Below are 18,352 nucleotides of genomic sequence, written 5' to 3'. Positions count from 1 at the left end.
GCCTGTGCTGGGATGAGGGAGCAGTACCACAGGACAGGCACGATGCCAATATCATCACCCTCCAGAAGAACACCTCTAGGCGCTTACCCATTGTGTCTCGAGACAAGGAGGCCAAAGAAGAAGAAAGAAGATGATCTGTTTATTATCCAGACTTGTGATTGTTCTCTCCTATCTTTTCCCAGACCCTCCTTTCCACCTCCCTGGCTGGGATAGGGTTCTGTGGTACCTCAGGCGAGTGGCTATTATTTACTAATGAACCTGGATGGTGAGTGCCATCCAGACTGATTCCTGGGATGGCGGGATTGTCCTATGAGGAGAGATGGAGGAAACTGGGCCTGTATTCTCTATAGTTTAGAAGAATGAGAGGTGATCTCACTGAAGCATACAAAATTCTTACAGGCCCCGACAAGGTTGATACAGGAAGGATGTTTCCCATGGCTGGGGTTGGGGGGGTCTTGAACTAGGGGACACAGTCTCAGAATAAGAGGTAGGCCATTTAGGACTGAGATGAGGAGGAATTTCTTCACTCAAAGGCTGGTGAACCTGTGGAATTCTCTACCCCAGTGGGTTGTGGAGGCTCAGTCATTGAATTTATTCAAGACAGAGATCAATAGATTTCCAAATATTTAAAATATCAAGGGGATATGGGGATAATGCAGAAAAATGGAACTGAGGTAGATCAGCCATGATCCAGTTGAATGGCGGAGCAGTTTCGAGGGCCCAAATGACCTACTCCTGCTCCTATTTCCTATGTTCCTATGAGAGCAGAAATAAACCACTGGGATTACCTTTGAGATGAACATGTATTCTTAAGCTTTACCCCAAACATTCTGAGCTTGCAGATACATTTGCGCCTGAACACTTTGCATCAAACTAGTTTGTTTTTATTTTTGTTTGTTTTCATTTAACACCCTCTTGACGATGGCGCTCCCTCCCTACCTCCCACTGACCATGGCACCCTGGGCAGTCACCCACCCGTATGGCCGACCCTGGATATAAATGTCACCACTTAGTCAATGTTTAACATGGAAGTAAAGTCTGATAGTTTAGAAGTTACATGTATTGTTTTTCTATGAACTAGAACCTGCTCCTTTTATATATTGAAACAGCATTCAGAGCACTGTAGGTAACATGAAAACATCCTGCACTAGAAATTGGATATGGCCCATTTTCAGACAAATAATCAATGATGTGGAGATAGCATGCACTCCAACCGGGCAGCTCACTCAAAAGTGGGCTTTAGGCAATTGCAATACTTACTTTGGGTGAGATGCTGAACCTACTTGCGGGAGCTCACCCATTTCGAAAGGATGAAACGGGCTGCTTGCCTCACCAGCAGCAGCTCTTAGATAAATCACGCAGAGGACGGAAGGATGATGGGAGGGAGGCTGAACCTGGGCTGCCTGCAGGAGTGCCAACATCAAAGTGTTTTTTAAAACTGTACTCACCATTTTATTGGCAGTCATTATTGAAGATTCCTGAGTAGAGTGGGGATCCACTGACACCAGCCCACTTTAGAGTCATAGGACTAAATTTTTTGAGCCCATTTGAGACGGCAATGGAGGTGGGGGGGTGGGGGAAACGACATAAAATTGGGACAGAAGATGTCGGACAGGAAATCTGCCATTGTGACATCCCTTCTGCCAACATGAGGGCAGGTCTCATACATTCACAAGGCGGGAAGCCAATTAAGGTAGTTAACAAGCCAATACACAGTAATTATATTCTCGGTTCTGAATTTTGTTTAGGGCGCATAGGAACCATGGGACTTCGGGGCCTTGCCTGCTGCAATCTGTAACCTAATTTATTTCTTGATTAATTTCAGCCACCCCAGTACGTAAATGACTTCATAAATTTACTTTAGTTCGTGCAAGACTTAACTAATTAAGGCAAAAACAGCACTCTTTGGATAGTTTATTTTTGGAAGTTTATTAAAGGAAAAAGGTATACTTAACAAGCTTAGGACAATGTCTTTTACAGCTTCAGCTAGTTGTGCAGTCTGTTAAAGTATAGGTCAGGATTCGATCCCTCAGGACTCCATCTCGGACTTGAACCCACTTGCGGAGATTGTGGTTCTTGTCTAGAGAGCCTTCAGAACTTGGCGAGCAATGGAACCCTGTTTTTTAACCACTGGATGACCATCAAACCATGTCAGAGTCAGGCTATTGTTAATTTCATAATTGACTGTAGCTGTTGCTAGGTAAATTCGATTGGTTCTTAATCACGTCTTCCTCTATCGCAGGGAGGAATACAATGGCATTGTTTCACACTGTCTCATAATCTGATTTTCAACAACCTTTCTATTTGCTAAGCCAGACTCTGCGAGGTCATGATGTACTATCCAATTGGCCTTTATCAGGGATCCAAAAGATTCCACTGTTTGAGCAATCTTGGCTGAAACAGCACTTCCTCATACAGACACAGAGACTTATAGTAATTAAACTTAACAAACTTTAAATGAAACCCCACTCTTTCTATATGATTATTGATTTGTTAATTATAACTCAATCAAGGGTTCATCATTTTTTCATGGGGGTCACTACTTAGTAGTTAATATAGGATACAAAATGGCTTCTTTAGTCACGTGTTAGTATTAAAATGACTTCCTTGACCTTATTAATTATTACAGTGGATACAATGGAAAAATGGTCAAGTTAACCAAAAATCTAACTACGATGGCCTACCTACAGGAGCATCGGGGGAACAGGGTCAGGGGTAGTAATCAAGGTGTCAGCATTATGGGCACCCACAACAGGGTAGCATCAGGACACTGTCACCTCCCTGAAGGGCCCAGGTTAGTTAGAGGCTTGGGGGGTGGGAACATCTATTTGGACTGGAGGCCTTGCGCTCAGAGAGAGGTAACCTCTCATGGACCTCATTCACCCTGGCTTGAATGCCCCTCTGGAGGAGGAGGAGCAGAGAGCGAGGGAGCAACAGCAAATTGGAGGTTCCACAGGAGGCCCAGCTCCGGGCACAGGAGGTTAGAGAAGGTGGTAGAGGGGCATGGCAACAACCTCCGGCATGCATAAGAAGCTACCCTCCAAGACAGGATATACCAGCCAAGGCTTAATTACCTGCAGATATCCAAGTGGCAGTGCCTCCGAAGACTGCGATTCTCCAGGGAGACCATCAGTGATCTATGTGCCATGACACGGGATGAGCTGAGGCCCATGGGACTTGTCAGACACCCGATGCCAGTAGTGCTGAAAGTCACTGTGGCTCTGAATATCTACACCACCGGATCATTCGAGGGGTCCACTGAAGGTATGTGCGGAATCTCCCAGTCTGTGACACATCGCTGTATCAAGGAGATCACTAATGCTATGTTCAGCAGGGCAGACGACTACGCTTCCACACCAATGCAAACAGTCAAGTTGAGAGGGTTAAAGGATTCGGGGCCATCACTGGACCTGTGAGACCGAAAACCTGTAAAGAAGAGAGCCTGTAAAAGAAGTGTGCCTGTGAAAATAAAAACCTGTGAAAAGTGCTATATTTATAAAAAAGCAGGATCATCCAGAAAATGGCTTTCAGGTATCCGATCATGGATTGGAAGGTGCCAGTCATCTAAATTCAAACTGTTTCGACGAAGGTTGGAACTGTGTTTCCTGGAACAAGAAGTGAGCAAACCAGAGAAACAAGCTGTGAAAATGAAGATCGCACTGGGCAACGAGGGCCTGCAATGGATCAACACATCAGGATTGTCAGCTGAGGATCAGAAGAACCCTAGCAAGCTATGGACATTCCTGGAGGAGCAACTCAAGTTGAAGGTCAATTTCTGAGAACATTGACTTGAGCTTATGACCTACATGATGAGTCGATTGACCCAGTTTGTTGCAAAGTGCCAAGACAAAGCTCAAGCATGTGACTTTGCAGATATTGAATTGTCGGAACAGGTTATAGTGTTAGTAATCACATCTACCCCAATAGAGGCCTTTCAAAAAGACCTGCTAGAAAAGAAGAAAGGGCACACCATAGATGCACTTCTCAATGATGGAAGGAAATTTAAAGCCATCATGGCTGGGCACCAATGGTTACAAGCATTGGGGGTAGCTACCACAAAGAACAAAGAACAGTACAGCACAGGAACAGGCCATTCGGCCCTCCAAGCCTGCGCCAATCTTGATGCCTGCCTAAACTAACACCTTCTGCACTTCCGGGGTCCGTATCCCTCTATTCGCATCCTGTTCATGCATTTGTCAAGATGTCTCTTAAACGTCTCTATGGTACCTGCTTCCACCACCTCCCGCCGCAACAAGTTCCAGGCACTCACCACCCTCTGTGTAAAAAACTTGCCTCGCACATCCCCTCTAAACTTGCCCCTCTCACCTTAAACCTATGTCCCCTAGCAACTGACTCTTCCACCCTGGGAAAAAGCTTCTGACTATCCACTCTGTCCATGCCGCTTATAACTTTGTAAACCTCTATCATGTCGCCCCTCCACCTCCGTCGTTCCAGTGAAAACAATCCGGGTTTATCCAACCTCCCCTCATAGCTAATGTCCTCCAGACCAGGCAACATCCTGGTAAACTTCTTCTGTACCCTCTCCAAAGCCTCCACGTCCTTCTGGTAATGTGGCGACCAGAATTGCACGCAATATTCTAAGTGTGGCCTAACTAAAGTTCTGTACAGCTGCAGCATGACTTGCCTATTTTTATACTCTGTGCCCCGACTCATGAAGGTAAGCATGCCGTATGCCTTCTTGACTACCTTATCCACCTGCGTTGCCACTTTCAATGACCTGTGGACCTGTACGCCCAGATCTCTCTGCCTGTCAATACTCCTAAGGGTTCTGCCATTTACTGTATACCTCCCACCAGCATTAGACCTTCCAATATGCATTACCTCACATTTGTCCGTATTAAACTCCATCTGCCATTTCTCCATCCAAGTCTCCAACCGATCTATATCCTGCTGTATCCTCTGACAATCCTCATCACTATCCGCAACTCCACCAATCTTTGTGTCGTCCGCAAACTTATTAATCAGACCAGCTACATTTTCCTCCAAATCATTTATATATACTACAAACAGCAAAGGTCCCAGCTCTGATCCCTGCGGAACACCACTAGTCACATCCCTCCATTCAGAAAAGCACCCTTCCACTGCTACCCTCTGTCTTCTATGACTGAGCCAGTTCTGTATCCATCTTGCCAGCTCCCCTCTGATCCCATGTGACTTCACCTTTTGTATCAGTCTGCCATGAGGGACCTTGTCAAAGGCTTTACTGAAGTCCATATAGATAACATCCACTGCCCTTCCTTCATCAATCATCTTCGTCACTTCCTCAAAATACTCAATCAAATTAGTGAGACACGACCTCCCCTTCACAAAATCATGCTGCCTCTTGCAAATAAGTCCATTTGTTTCCAAATGGGAGGTAATCCTGTCCCGAAGAATCCTCTCTAATAATTTCCCTACCACTGACGTAAGGCTTACTGGCCTATAATTTCCTGGATTATCCTTGCTACCCTTCTTAAACAAAGGAACAACATTAGCTATTCTCCAGTCCTCTGGGACCTTACCTGTGGCCAATGAGGATGCAAAGATTTCTGTCAAGGCCCCAGCAATTTCTTCCCTTGCCTCCCTCAGTATTCTGGGGTAGATCCCATCAGGCCCTGGGGACTTATCTACCTTAATGCAGGAAGATGCAGGAAACTTTTATTAAAGAAGTCTTAACATTGCACTTGGAAAAGCACAGTATGATTAGAAAAGTCAGCATGGTTTTACTAAAGGGAGATCCTGTTTGACAAATTTATTGAGTTTTTTGAAGATGTAACTAGTAGGGTAGATAAAGGGGAACCAGTGGATGTAGTATACCTGGATTTTCAAAAGACATTCGATAAGGTGCCACATAAAAGATTAATAGGCAAGATAAGGGCTCATGGTGTTGGGGGTAATATGTTAGCATGGATAGAGGATTGGTTAACAGACAGGAAGCAGAGAGTGGACATAAATGGAGCATTTTCAAGTAGGCAGGCAGTAAATAGTGAGGTGCTGCACGGATCAGTGCTGGGGCTTCAGCTATTTACACTCTATATTAATAACTTGGATGAAGAGACAGAGAGTAATGTATCTAAGATTGCTGATGATACAAAGCTTGGTGGAAAGGTAAGCTGCGGGGAGGACATAGAGAGACTGCAAAGAGATATAGAGAGGTTAAATGAGTGGGCAACAAAATGGCAAATGGGATATAATGTAGGGAAGTGTGAAGTTGTTCACTTTGGTCATAAAAATAGAAAAGCAGAATATTTTTTAAAAGGTGTGAAACTGGTAAGTGTTGATGTTCAGAGAAACTTGGGGGTACTCGTACAAGGAATGCACAAAGTTAACATGCAGGTACAGCAGGCTATTAGGAAGGCAAATGTATGTTGGTCTTTATTGCAAGGGGATTGGAGTACAGGAATAAACAAGTCTTACTAAAATTGTACAGGGCTTTAGTGAGACTGCACCTGGAATACAGTGTGCAATTTTGGTCTCCACATTTAAGAAAGGATAGACTTGCACTGGAGGCGGTGCAGCGAAGATTTACTAAATTGGTCCCTGGGATGATGGGATTGTCCTATGATGAGAGGCTGAGTAAATTGGGCCTATATTCTCTGGAGTTTAGAAGAATGAGAGGTGATCTAATTGAGACATACAACATTCTGAAATTGATCGGGTAGAAGCTGACAGATTGTTCCCACTGGTCGGGGAATCTAGAACACGGGGACACAGTCTCAGGATAAGGGGTCAATCATTCAGGACTGAGATGAACAGAAATTACTTCACTCAAAGGGTTGTGAATCTTTGGAATTCTCTACCCCAGAGGGTTGTGGATGCTCCATGATTGAATACATTTAAGGCTGGGATAGATAGATTTTTGGTCTCGCAGGGAATCAAGGGATATGGGGAGCAGGGAGGAAAGTGGAATTGAAGCCCAAGATCAGCCATGGTCGCATTGAATGGCGGAGCAGGCTTGATGCTCCTGTTTCTTGTGTTTTTATGTTCTTGTGGACAAGCAACAGGGAAAATAAATTGACGTTAAAACAGATCATTGGAATAGACTAGAGGAAGTTTTACATTGCATCTAACATGTTCTGTACTTGCACTGGGTATTTTCAATGGTAGAAATCTGTTCTATTGCAAGACCCTTTGACAGGCTGGTCCACCTGATGCTGCTGGCTCTGCAGAGTGGGCTTACAAGAATTTCCTATGTTGGGCACCTCACTCACTCCTAAGATTCTCTCCACGTAACGAATGGGTGAAGTCTCTGCTCCTTTCAAGGCCCACATAAGGTTGAGATCTTGATACATTGGGTCGTGCCCTTGCAGCACAGCAAGATTGTAATAGAAATGCTGAGGATTTTCATCTCCACACTTCATAACAGTACACCTCATTCTTTCCCTACATATTTTATATGCAAGCTGCCTAATTCTCCCTTTATTCTCCATCTTACATAATCTACCCAATTGAAGAGAATCTGATCCTGTTATCAGAGCTCCTGTAATTTTGTGTTGTATTGTCAACAATGGCCTGAAGATTAATCCATAATTGATAACTCTGGCATTAATTTAAATCTAACCTACCTGTTGGGAAACAAAGGGGATTGGGTGGAACGTTGATTTGACAGCCCACCTGATACTACTGTTCATCGACTTCAATAGAGAGTAAAATCGTGCAGATGGCAACCCAGCATTGTACCTAATCTCAACAGTTTGCTGGCAGACAGGTTAGGTTAAAATTGGCCCCTCCAAAGAACCAACATTTCTTGAACGATTCATTTATTAGAATTGTATTGTCACAACATCTGTGCAAAGCTGTAGCAACCAAAGATATTAACAGAGTTTGCTTCATGACTGTTCTATTTACAGAGAACTCATACACGATCCATGTGATTACTGGAAATGTAATGGGTGCAGGAACAGATGCCAACGTCTTTATTAACATTTATGGTGAGACAACAGATACAGGAGAGCGTTACCTCAAGATGTCAAACCATCTCAACAAGTTTGAAAGAGGACAGGTACAATGCAGTTGTTGGACTGGTGTGGGTTCAAAAGGGTGAAGGTTTATCATCTCCAGTGATTGTTCAGTGTGTAAATGCATGGTGTGGAATGACACAGAGACTTTAGACCAAGAAGGTCCCAGGTTCAATCTCAAGTCTGTTTCAAATTAAATGATTTAGCCAAGACAGTCAACTGGCCTCAGACTTCCTTCCAACAATCCTTGCAGTAGTGTATGTGGTTGGACATTGTGTGAGGACTCATACAATGTATGCTACTGGCATACACTATCTAATGCCACACATGATGACTGGGTACTCAGGCAGGCTACTCTGCGCCTGCGTCTGCAAGAATCAGGTTCAGTGTTGTTAACACTCTTCATATAGGTTGTTTTATTTCCTGAATGAGGGTTTGCACCCACAATCGATTCCCATCCCTCCTGCTTCATTTCACTTCAGGTGTTGGCAGGGTCTCGGAATTTGGGGCACCGACAATAAGAACACCTTGTATTTATGTAGCACCTTTAATGTCATAAGACATCCCAAGGTGCTTCACAGAAGTGTTATAAAACAAAATTGACCTCTCCCACCAACAAAGGCAATCCGTGGCGCCCAATCTCTACGCCAATTGAGTGGGCTTATAACTAGTAACTGCTGCCTTCCGTGTTGTTTTGGTCGCTGTGAGGCGACTATGGAGTGACCTCTCCATGGCGCATGCCTGGGCGGATGTATGGAGGTTGTGAGTTGCCCAAGCGTCAAAATTGCCCTCTCGGTCTTCCTGGTGAGGCCCAAAGGAGTGCAGAGCATGATGTTTGGCACCGGTATGGCTGCAGGAACTGCCGGAAACATGCCAAAGGTGACACATGACCGCCTTTGGGGTTCCGCTCCGGATTCTCTGTTAGGGTTTACTCCCTTAGCCTTGGTCTCTCCCGTGATGCCCACAAGGCAGTGGGGTTGTTAGGGCCCCTGCTCAGGGATAGGTGGATGCCGGAGAGGGAGTGCAGGGGGGAAGGGGGGAAGGTGGGGCAGGGGGTGCGAGGAGGAGGGGTGCAGGGGGAGGAGGTGGAGGGAAGGGGGTGTGAGGGGGGCTGCAGGGGGGTAGAGGAGGGGGTGCAGGGGAAGGGGGTGTGAGGAGGAGGGGGTCCAGGGGAAGGGGGCGTGAGGGGGAGCTGGGAAGGGGTATCTAGGGTGTTACGATGGCATCGCCCACATATAGAGCCTCGGTCTTGTCGGCTGCCAGACCTTTGAAGATCTTTGAGATCAGGATTGGCATCTTGATTTCCCTGCCTCCCTTGATGCTGATCCCCAGGCCCCCGACTTTGTGCTTGATGACCCTGATGTCTTGATGTTCTAAACCTCTTAGATTTAATCTTGTAGTATGTCCCCTCATCCTAGAGACAGAAAAGGTAGAAAGAATAAAGGGGAAAAGTTTGAGGCAATATCTGGTAGTTACAGTCCTTTGAGTTTGATGTTGAGTCTTTGGTTGCCAGTAAGTCTTGCTGTTCGTTGGGGCCCAGTGCACGCTTTAGCTTGTTTTGATGTAGGAGTCTTTTCTCTCTTGAGGTTTATGTATCTTCAGTGGATCAGTACAATTGAACTGAAATGCCTGCTCCATGTATTCATCTGGGACTGGGCTGCCAGGTACTCCAGGTGTGGTCTAAGTCCCATACAATTGCAGCAAGTCTTCTTTACACATACTCGAACCCCCTTGCAATAAATGCTAACATCTCATTTGTCTTCCTAATTGTTTGCGATACCTGCATGTTAACGTTCTGTGATTTGTGCACAAGGGCACCCAAACCCTATCTATACCATCATTTACTAGTCTCCTGTCTTTTAAAAACTATTGTGCTTTTTCATTCTTCTTATCAAAGAACAAAGAACAAAGAACAGTACAGCACAGGAACAGGCTATTTGGCCCTCCAAGCCTCCGCCGATCTTGATGCCTGCCGAAACTAACACCTTCTGCACTTCTGGGGACCGTATCCCTTTATTCCCTTCCTATTCATATATTTGTCAAGATGTCTCTTAAACGTCGCTATCGTATCTGCTTCCACCACCTCCCCTGGCAGCAAGTTCCAGGTACTCACCACCCTCTGTGTAAAAAACTTGCCTCGCACATCCCCTCTAAACTTTGCCCCTCGCACCTTAAACCTATGTCCCCTAGTAACTGACTCTTCCACCCTGGGAAAAAGCTTCTGACTATCCACTCTGTCCATGCCACTCATAACTTTGTAAACCTCTATCATGTCGCCCCTCCACCTCCGTCGTTCCAGTGAAAACAATCGGAGTTTTTCCAACCTCTCCTCATAGCTAACGTCCTCCAGACCAGGCAACATCCTGGTAAACCTCCTCTGTACCCTCTCCAAAGCCTCCACGTCGTTCTGGTAGTGTGGCGACCAGAATTGCACGCAATATTCTAAGTGTGGCCTAACTAAAGTTCTGTACAGCTGCAGCATGACTTGCCAATTTTTATACTCTATGCTCCGACCGATGAAGGCAAGCATGCTGTATGCCTTCTTGACTACCTTATCCACCTGCGTTGCCACTTTCAGTGACCTGTGGACCTGTACGCCCAAATCTCTCTGCCTGTCAATACTGCCAAGGGTTCTGCCATTTACTGTATACCACCCACCTGCATTAGACCTTCCAAAATGCATTACCTCACATCTGTCCGAATTAAACTCCATCTGCCATTTCTCCGCCCAAGTCTCCAACCGATCTATATCCTGCTGTATCCTCTGACAATCCTCATCACTATCCGCAACTCCACCAACCTTTGTGTCGTCCGCAAACTTATTAATCAGACCAGCTACATTTTCCTCCAAATCATTTATATATACTACAAACAGCAAAGGTCCCAGCACTGATCCCTGCGGAACACCACTAGTCACATCCCTCTATTCAGAAAAACATCCATCCACTGTTACCCTCTGTCTTCTGTGACCGAGCCAGTTCTGTATCCATCTTGCCAGCTCACCTCTGATCCCGTGTGACTTCACCTTTTGCACCAGTCTGCCATGCGGGACCTTGTCAAAGGCTTTACTGAAGTCCATATAGACAACATCCACCGCCCTTCCCTCATCAATCATCTTCGTCACTTCCTCAAAAAACTCAATCAAATTAGTGAGACAGGACCTCCCCTTCACAAAACCATGCTGTCTCTCGCTAATAAGTTTGTTTGTTACCAAATGGGAGTAAATCCTGTCCCGAAGAATCCTTTCCAATAGTTTCCCTACCACTGACGTAAGGCTCACCGGCCTATAATTTCCTGGATTATCCTTGCCACCCTTCTTAAACAAAGGAACAACATTGGTTATTCTCCAGTCCTCTGGGACCTCACCTGTAGCCAATGAGGATGCAAAGATTTCTGTCAAGGCCCCAGCAATTTCTTCCCTTGCCTCCCTCAGTTTTCTCGGGTAGATCCCATCAGGCCCTGGTGACTTATCTACCTTAATGCTTTGCAAGACACCCAACACCTCCTCATTTTTGATAATGAGATGACTGAGACTATCTGCACTCCCTTCCCTAGGCTCATCATCCACCAAGTCCTTCTCCTTGGCGAATACTGATGCAAAATACTCATTTAGCACCTCGCCCATTTCCTCTGGCTCCACGCATAGATTCCCATCTCTGTCCTTGAGTGGGCCAACCCTTTCCCTGGTTACCCTCTTGCTCTTTATATATGTATAAAAAGCCTTGGGATTTTCCTTAATCCTGTTTGCTAATGACTTTTCATGACCCCTTTTAGCCCTCCTAACTCCTTGCTTAAGTTCCTTCCTACTGTCTTTATATTCCTCAAGTGCTTCATCTGTTCATCGCCTTCCAGCCCTTACAAATGCTTCCTTTTTCTTTTTGACTCGGCTCACAATATCCCGTGTTATCCAAGCTTCCCAAAACTTTCCAAACTTGTCTTTCTTCCTCACAGGAACATGCTGGTCCTGGATTCTAATCAGCTGACGTTTGAAAGACTCCCACATGTCAGATGTTGATTTACCCTCAAACAGCCGCCCCCAATCTAAATTCTTCAGTTCCTGCCTAATATTGTTATAATTAGCCTTCCCCCAATTTAGCACCTTCACCCGAGGACTACTCTTATCCTTATCCACAAGTACCTTAAAACTTATGGAATTATGGTCACTGCTCCCGAAATGCTCCCCCACTGAAACTTCGACCACCTGGCCAGGCTCATTCCCCAATACCAGGTCCAGAATGGCCCCATCCCTAGTTGGAATATCTACATACTGTTTCAAGAAGCCCTCCTGGACGCTCCTCACAAATTCTGCCCCATCCAAGCCCCTAGCACTAAGTGAATCCCAGTCAATATTGGGGAAGTTAAAATCACCCACCACTACAACCCTGTTACCTTTACATCTTTCCAAAATCTGTCTACATATCTGCTCCTCTACCTCCCGCTGGCTGTTGGGAGGCCTGTAGTAAACCCCCAACATCGTGACTGCACCCTTCCTATTCCTGAGCTCCACCCATATTGCCTCGCTGCATGACCCCTCTGAGGTGTCCTCCCACAGTACAGCTGTGATATTCTCCTTAACAAGTAATGCAACTCCCCCACCTCTTTTACATCCCCCTCTATCCCGCCTGAAGCTTCTAAAGCCTGGAACATTTAGCTGCCAATCCTGCCCTTCCCTCAACCAAGTCTCTGTAATAGCAACAACATCATATTTCCAAGTACTAATCCAAGCTCTAAGTTCATCTGCCTTACCTGTTATACTTCTCGCATTGAAACAAATGCACTTCAGTCCACCAGTCCCGCTGTGCTCAGCAACATCTCCCTGCCTGCTCTTCCTCTTAGTCCTACTGGCCTTATTTACTATGTCCTCCTCATTTACTTCACTAGCTGTCCTTCTGCTCTGGTTCCCACCCCCCGCCACACTAGTTTAAACCCTCCCGAGTGACGCTAGCAAATCTTGCAGCCAGGATATTAGTGCCCTTCCAGTTTAGATGCAACCCATCCTTCTTGTATAGGTCCCATCTGTCCCTGAAGAGAGCCCAATGGTCCAGATATCTGAAACCCTCCCTTCTACACCAGCTGTTCAGCCACGTGTTTAGCTGCATTATCTTCCTATTTCTAGCCTCACTGGCACGTGGCACAGGGAGTAATCCCGAGATTACAACCCTAGAGGTCCTGTTTTTTAACTTACTACCTAACTCCCTAAACTCCCCCTGCAGGACCTCTTCACTCTTCCTGCCTATGTCATTGGTACCGGTGTACCACAACCTCTGGCTGTTCACCCTCCACCTTCAGAATGCCCTCTGTCCGTTCAGAGACATCCTTGACCCTGGCACCAGGGAGGCAACATACCTTCTTGGAGTCTCTTTCACGTCCACAGAAGCGCCTATCTGTGCCCCTGACTATAGAGTCCCCTATAACTATTGCTCTTCTGCGCTTTGTCCCTCCCTGCTGAACAACAGTGCCAACCATGGTGCCACTGCTCTGGCTGCTGCTGTTTTCCCCTGATAGGCCATCCCCCCCAACAGTATCCAAAACAGTATACTTTTTTTTTCCCAAAATATACTTTATTCATAAAAATCTGTAAAAATTATATTGCCAAACAGTTTCCAAACAGCACGAAAAAATACAAACATTGCAAAAGAGATCAGTTTCTTTCAATAATGTCATGAGTTTCTTCCCAACCCTTCCGTTTCACAATTGTCATGTCAATTACAGTTTTACATTTACAGCAATTGAGAATATTAACGATACAGTTCGAGGGGCTTCCCATGGTTCCAGCCCCTCAGTCCAGCTTGGTGGGGGAACCTTACACTGTGGTCTTTCCCCATTGAGCCTTTGCTGCGGCTGCCCCAAGCTTTAGTGCGTCCCTCAGCACGTAGTCCTGGACCTTGGAATGTGCCAGTCTGCAACATTCGGTGGTGGACAACTCTTTGCGCTGGAAGACCAGCAAGTTTCGGGCAGACCAAAGGGCGTCTTTCACCGAATTGATAGTCCTCCAGCAGCAGTTGATGTTTGTCTCGGTGTGCGTCCCTGGGAACAGCCCGTAGAGCACAGACTCCTGTGTTACAGAGCTGCTTGGGATGAACCTTGACAAAAACCACTGCATCTCTTTCCACACCTGCTTTGCAAAGGCACATTCCAGGAGGAGGTGGGCGACCGTCTCTTCCCCACCACAGCCAACGCGGGGGCACTGTGCGGAGGGGGCGAGACTTCGGGTGTGCATGAAGGATCTGACGGGGAGGGCCCTTCTCACCACCAGCCAAGCTACGTCTTGGTGCTTGTTTGAAAGTTCTGGTGATGAGGCATTCCGCCAAATGACTTTGACGGTCTGCTCGGGGAACCATCCGACAGGATCCACCATTTCCTTTTCCCGTAGGGCCTTGAGGACATTCCGTGCAGACCACTGCCTGATGGACCGGTAGTCAAAGGTGTTTTTCCGCAGAAACTGCTCCACGAAGGATAGGTGGTACGGCGCGTCCCAACTGCACGGAGCGTTCCGCGGCAATGTGACCAGGCCCATCCTTCGCAACACCGGGGACAGATAGAACCTCAGCACGTAGTGACACTTGGAGTTTGCGTACTGGGGATCTACACATAGCTTGATGCAGCCGCACACGAAGGTGGTCATCAGGATGAGGGCCACGTTGGGTACATTTTTCCCGCCCATGTCCAGAGATTTGAACATCGTGTCCCTCCGGACCCGGTCCATTTTAGATCCCCAGACGAAGCGGAAAATGGCTCGGGTGACTGCCACGGCGCAGGAGTGGGGTATGGGCCAGACCTGCGCCACGTAGAGCAACAACGTGAGCGCCTCGCACCTGATGACCAGGTTCTTACCCACAATGGAGAGAGATCGCTGCCCCCACATGCCCAACTTTTGTCGTACCTTGGCTACTCGCTCCTCCCATGTTTTGGTGCACGCCCCGGCACTTCCGAACCATATCCCCAGCACCTTCAGGTAATCTGACCTGACGGTGAAGGGGACAAAGGATCGGTCAGCCCAGTTCCCAAAGAACATGGCCTCGCTCTTGCCGTGGTTAACTTTGGCTCCCGAGGCCAGTTCGAACTGGTCGCAGATGCTCATCAGTCTGCGCACGGACAGCGGATCCGAGCAGAAGACGGCGACGTCATCCATGTACAGGGAGGTTTTGACCTGAGTGCCTCCGCTGCCTGGGATTGTCACCCCTCTTATGCTCGCATCCTTCCTAATAGACTCAGCAAAGGGTTCAATACAGCAAACAAACAAGACCGGGGAAAGAGGACAGCCCTGTCTGACTCCAGATTTGATCGGGAAACTTTCAGATTCCCACCCGTTGATTGAGACTGCGCTACTGATGTTTGTGTAGAGCAGTTGGATCCAATTGCAGATTCCCTCCCCAAACCCCATTTTGGAAAGCACGTCCATCATGTAGGTGTGCGATATCCTGTCAAAAGCCTTCTCCTGGTCCAGGCTGATGAGGCAGGTGTCCACCCTCCTGTCCCGTACGTAGGCGATCGTATCCCTGAGTAGCGCGAGGCTATCAGAGATCTTCCTGCCGGGTACAGTACAGGTCTGATCGGGGTGAATCACCAGCTCCAGAGCAGACTTGACTCGACTGGCTATGACTTTGGACAGAATCTTGTAATCAACATTAAGCAGTGAGATGGGCCGCCAATTTCTGATTTCTACCCTCTCCCCCTTCTGCTTGTAAATGAGGGTGATGATGCCTTTTCTCATGGATTCTGACATGCTACCGGCCAGGAGCATACTCTCGTATACTTCCAGCAGGTCCGGGCCGACCCAGTCCCACAGGGCCGAGTACAACTCGACCGGTAAGCCGTCGCTCCCGGGAGTTTTACTCGCCTCGAAAGACTCGACGGCCTTTGTCAGCTCGTCCAGAGTTAGCGGCTTGTCCAGTCTCTCCCTCCTGCTGTCATCTAGGACCTCTGTGATAGATGACAGGAAGGACTGGGAGGCTCTGCTGTCTGTGGGCTTCGCGTCATACAGCCCAGCATAAAAGGATTTGCTGATCCTTAGTATGTCGGACTGCGAAGACGTTACCGAGCCATCTTCTTCCTTCAGGCTGCTGATAACAGAGCTCTCTCTGTGTACCTTTTGGAAGAAGTAACGCGAGCACGTCTCATCCTGCTCGATGGAGCGGACTCTGGACCGGAAGATGATCTTGGAGGCCTCCTTGGCAAAGAGCGAGGCCTGCTGGCTCTTCACCTCTTGGAGGTCCTCCTTGACCTCGACCCCCATTGACTGCAACCGGAGTAGATTTTGCATAATTTTCTGGAGTCGGGACAGTTCCCTCTGTCTCTCTCTCGCCTTCTGAACACCTTTGTGGATGAAGAACCTCTTGATGTTCTCCTTTATCGCTTCCCACCAGTGAACTGGAGACTCAAAGAGGGGTTTCACGGTCCTCCAACCTTTGTAATCCCTTTTGAGTTCCTCAACGTTCTCTGGGGTCAGCAGTGTCGCATTGAGCTTCCACGTCCCTCTGCCAACCCGCTGGTCGTCCTGTAAGTGACAGTCGGCCAGTAAGAGGCAGTGGTCGGAGAAGAACACCGGCTTGACGTCGGTGGATCCGACCGTGACAGCACGGGACACAAACAGGAAGTCAATCCTGGAACGGGCAGACCCGTCCGATCTTGACCATGTGTATCTGCGCTGCGCTCCGTCTGCAGGTTTGCTGAAGACGTCGTGCAGTTTGGCATCCTTAACTGTTTCTATGAGGAATCTGGACGTAGCGTCCAGTTTGCTGTCGTCACTGCCGGATCGTCCAGCCGCATCGATGATGCAGTTGAAGTCACCGCCTAGGATGACCGGCCTGGACGTCGCCAGCAGCAGTGGGAGCTGCTGGAAGACGGTCAGCCGCTCGCTGCGTTGTACCGGGGCGTACACGTTGATCAACCGGAGCGGAGCGTTGTTGTACATCACGTCTGCTACGAGGAGGCGGCCGCCCACCACCTCCTTAACTTCGGAGATGGTAAAGTTACCTCCCCGCAGCAGAATACCCAGGCCGGAGGAACGGCAGTCATTACCCCCCGACCAGATGTTAGAGAGGGGGATAGCCACAGGGGATTCCTGCACTGACTGCCTGCCCCTTCTAGCGGTCACCCATCTATCTGCCTGCACCTTTGGGTGTAACCACTTCTCTAAAACTCCCGTCTATGACGCTTTATGCCACTTGCATGCTCCTAAGTGCATCCAGTTGCCGCTCCAACCGATCCATGCGGTCTGTGAGGAGCTGCAACTGGGTACACTTCCTGCAGATGTAGTCGCCCGGAACGCTGGAAGCGTCACGGACTTCCCACATCTCACAGGTGAAGCACTTCACCCCTCTAACTGACATTTCTATCACTAATTAGTTAATTGATATAAAATAAATAAAGACTTATTAAATCCTTACTAAATTATGATACACCTCACTATGTAGTCCCTAGTGCTAGACTTCTGCAATAAATATTAAATGCTGTCTAAATACAGTAATCTCCTCCCTCTGGTTTAGTTATTCTACTTATTAATTAGTTAATTAGTGTTTTAATCAATTTTTATCAGTTTTATTTTCAAATTCGGTATAGATTCCCTACCAGCCAATCAGGTCTCAGCTTTCCTGTGACATCACTTTTTCAGTTTTTTTTCCCCCCACCCTGCCGAAGCTGCCGAATCGCTAGGTAAGTACTTTATACTGAAACTTACCTTCCCAGCTGCCCCCGGCTCACACTCTCACTGCTACCGCTGTTCAAAAAGAAGCTGCCGAATTGCTAGGTAAGTACTTTATAGTGAAACTTACCTTCCCAGCTGCCCCCTGGCGCGCACTCTCACTGCTACCGCTGCTCAAAAAGCTATCAAAGTCTTATCAAAGTGGATAATTTCATGATTCTCCACATGCCACCTTTTTTCCCAATTACTTAACTCGTCTATATCCCTTTGCTGCCGCTTTATGTTGTCCTCACAGTTTATTTTCCCACCTAGCTCTGTATCTAGAGCAAACTTGGATTTATTACACTTGACCCCCTCATCTATGTCATTGACATAGTTTTGTGAATAGCTGAGGCCCAAGCATTGAACCTTGTGGCACTTCACTCTCTGCCATCCCGAAAATGGCCCATTTATTCCTTCTCTCTTTTCTGTTCATTATCAAATCCTCAATTCGTGTTTATGTATTATCCCTAATCTTAGCCCTAATCTTGTGTAATGACCTCTTATGCGGCACCTTATTGAATGCCTTCAGAAAGTCCAAATATACTACATCCACTAGTTCCTGCCTTACATAACATGCTAGTTACACCCTCAAAAAAACTCTAATAAATTTGTCAAACGGTGCTGCCGAATCATATTGTTTACTTCAGCCATGCCCTTGCCTTCACAAGAGGAGATGTCTATATAGATAATATATGTTCATAAAAGACTT

At 47.2% G+C, this 18,352-nt stretch overlaps 1 protein-coding gene across 1 annotated transcript in view; it reads left to right on the top strand.

Annotated features, from left to right (window-relative positions):
• Nucleotides 1-18,352, top strand: part of LOC137379810 (lipoxygenase homology domain-containing protein 1-like) — a 302,018-nt gene that overhangs the window by 203,910 nt on the left and 79,756 nt on the right. The window contains exon 20 of the mRNA XM_068051579.1: nucleotides 7,851-8,002. Coding sequence (XP_067907680.1) covers nucleotides 7,851-8,002 — 152 coding nt within the window. The remainder of the gene's footprint in view (nucleotides 1-7,850; nucleotides 8,003-18,352) is intronic.

This window comes from Heterodontus francisci, chromosome 1 (genome assembly GCF_036365525.1).
Source record: "Heterodontus francisci isolate sHetFra1 chromosome 1, sHetFra1.hap1, whole genome shotgun sequence".
Classification (NCBI taxonomy): domain Eukaryota; kingdom Metazoa; phylum Chordata; class Chondrichthyes; order Heterodontiformes; family Heterodontidae; genus Heterodontus; species Heterodontus francisci.
This window is presented reverse-complemented; position numbering and strand designations above follow the sequence as displayed.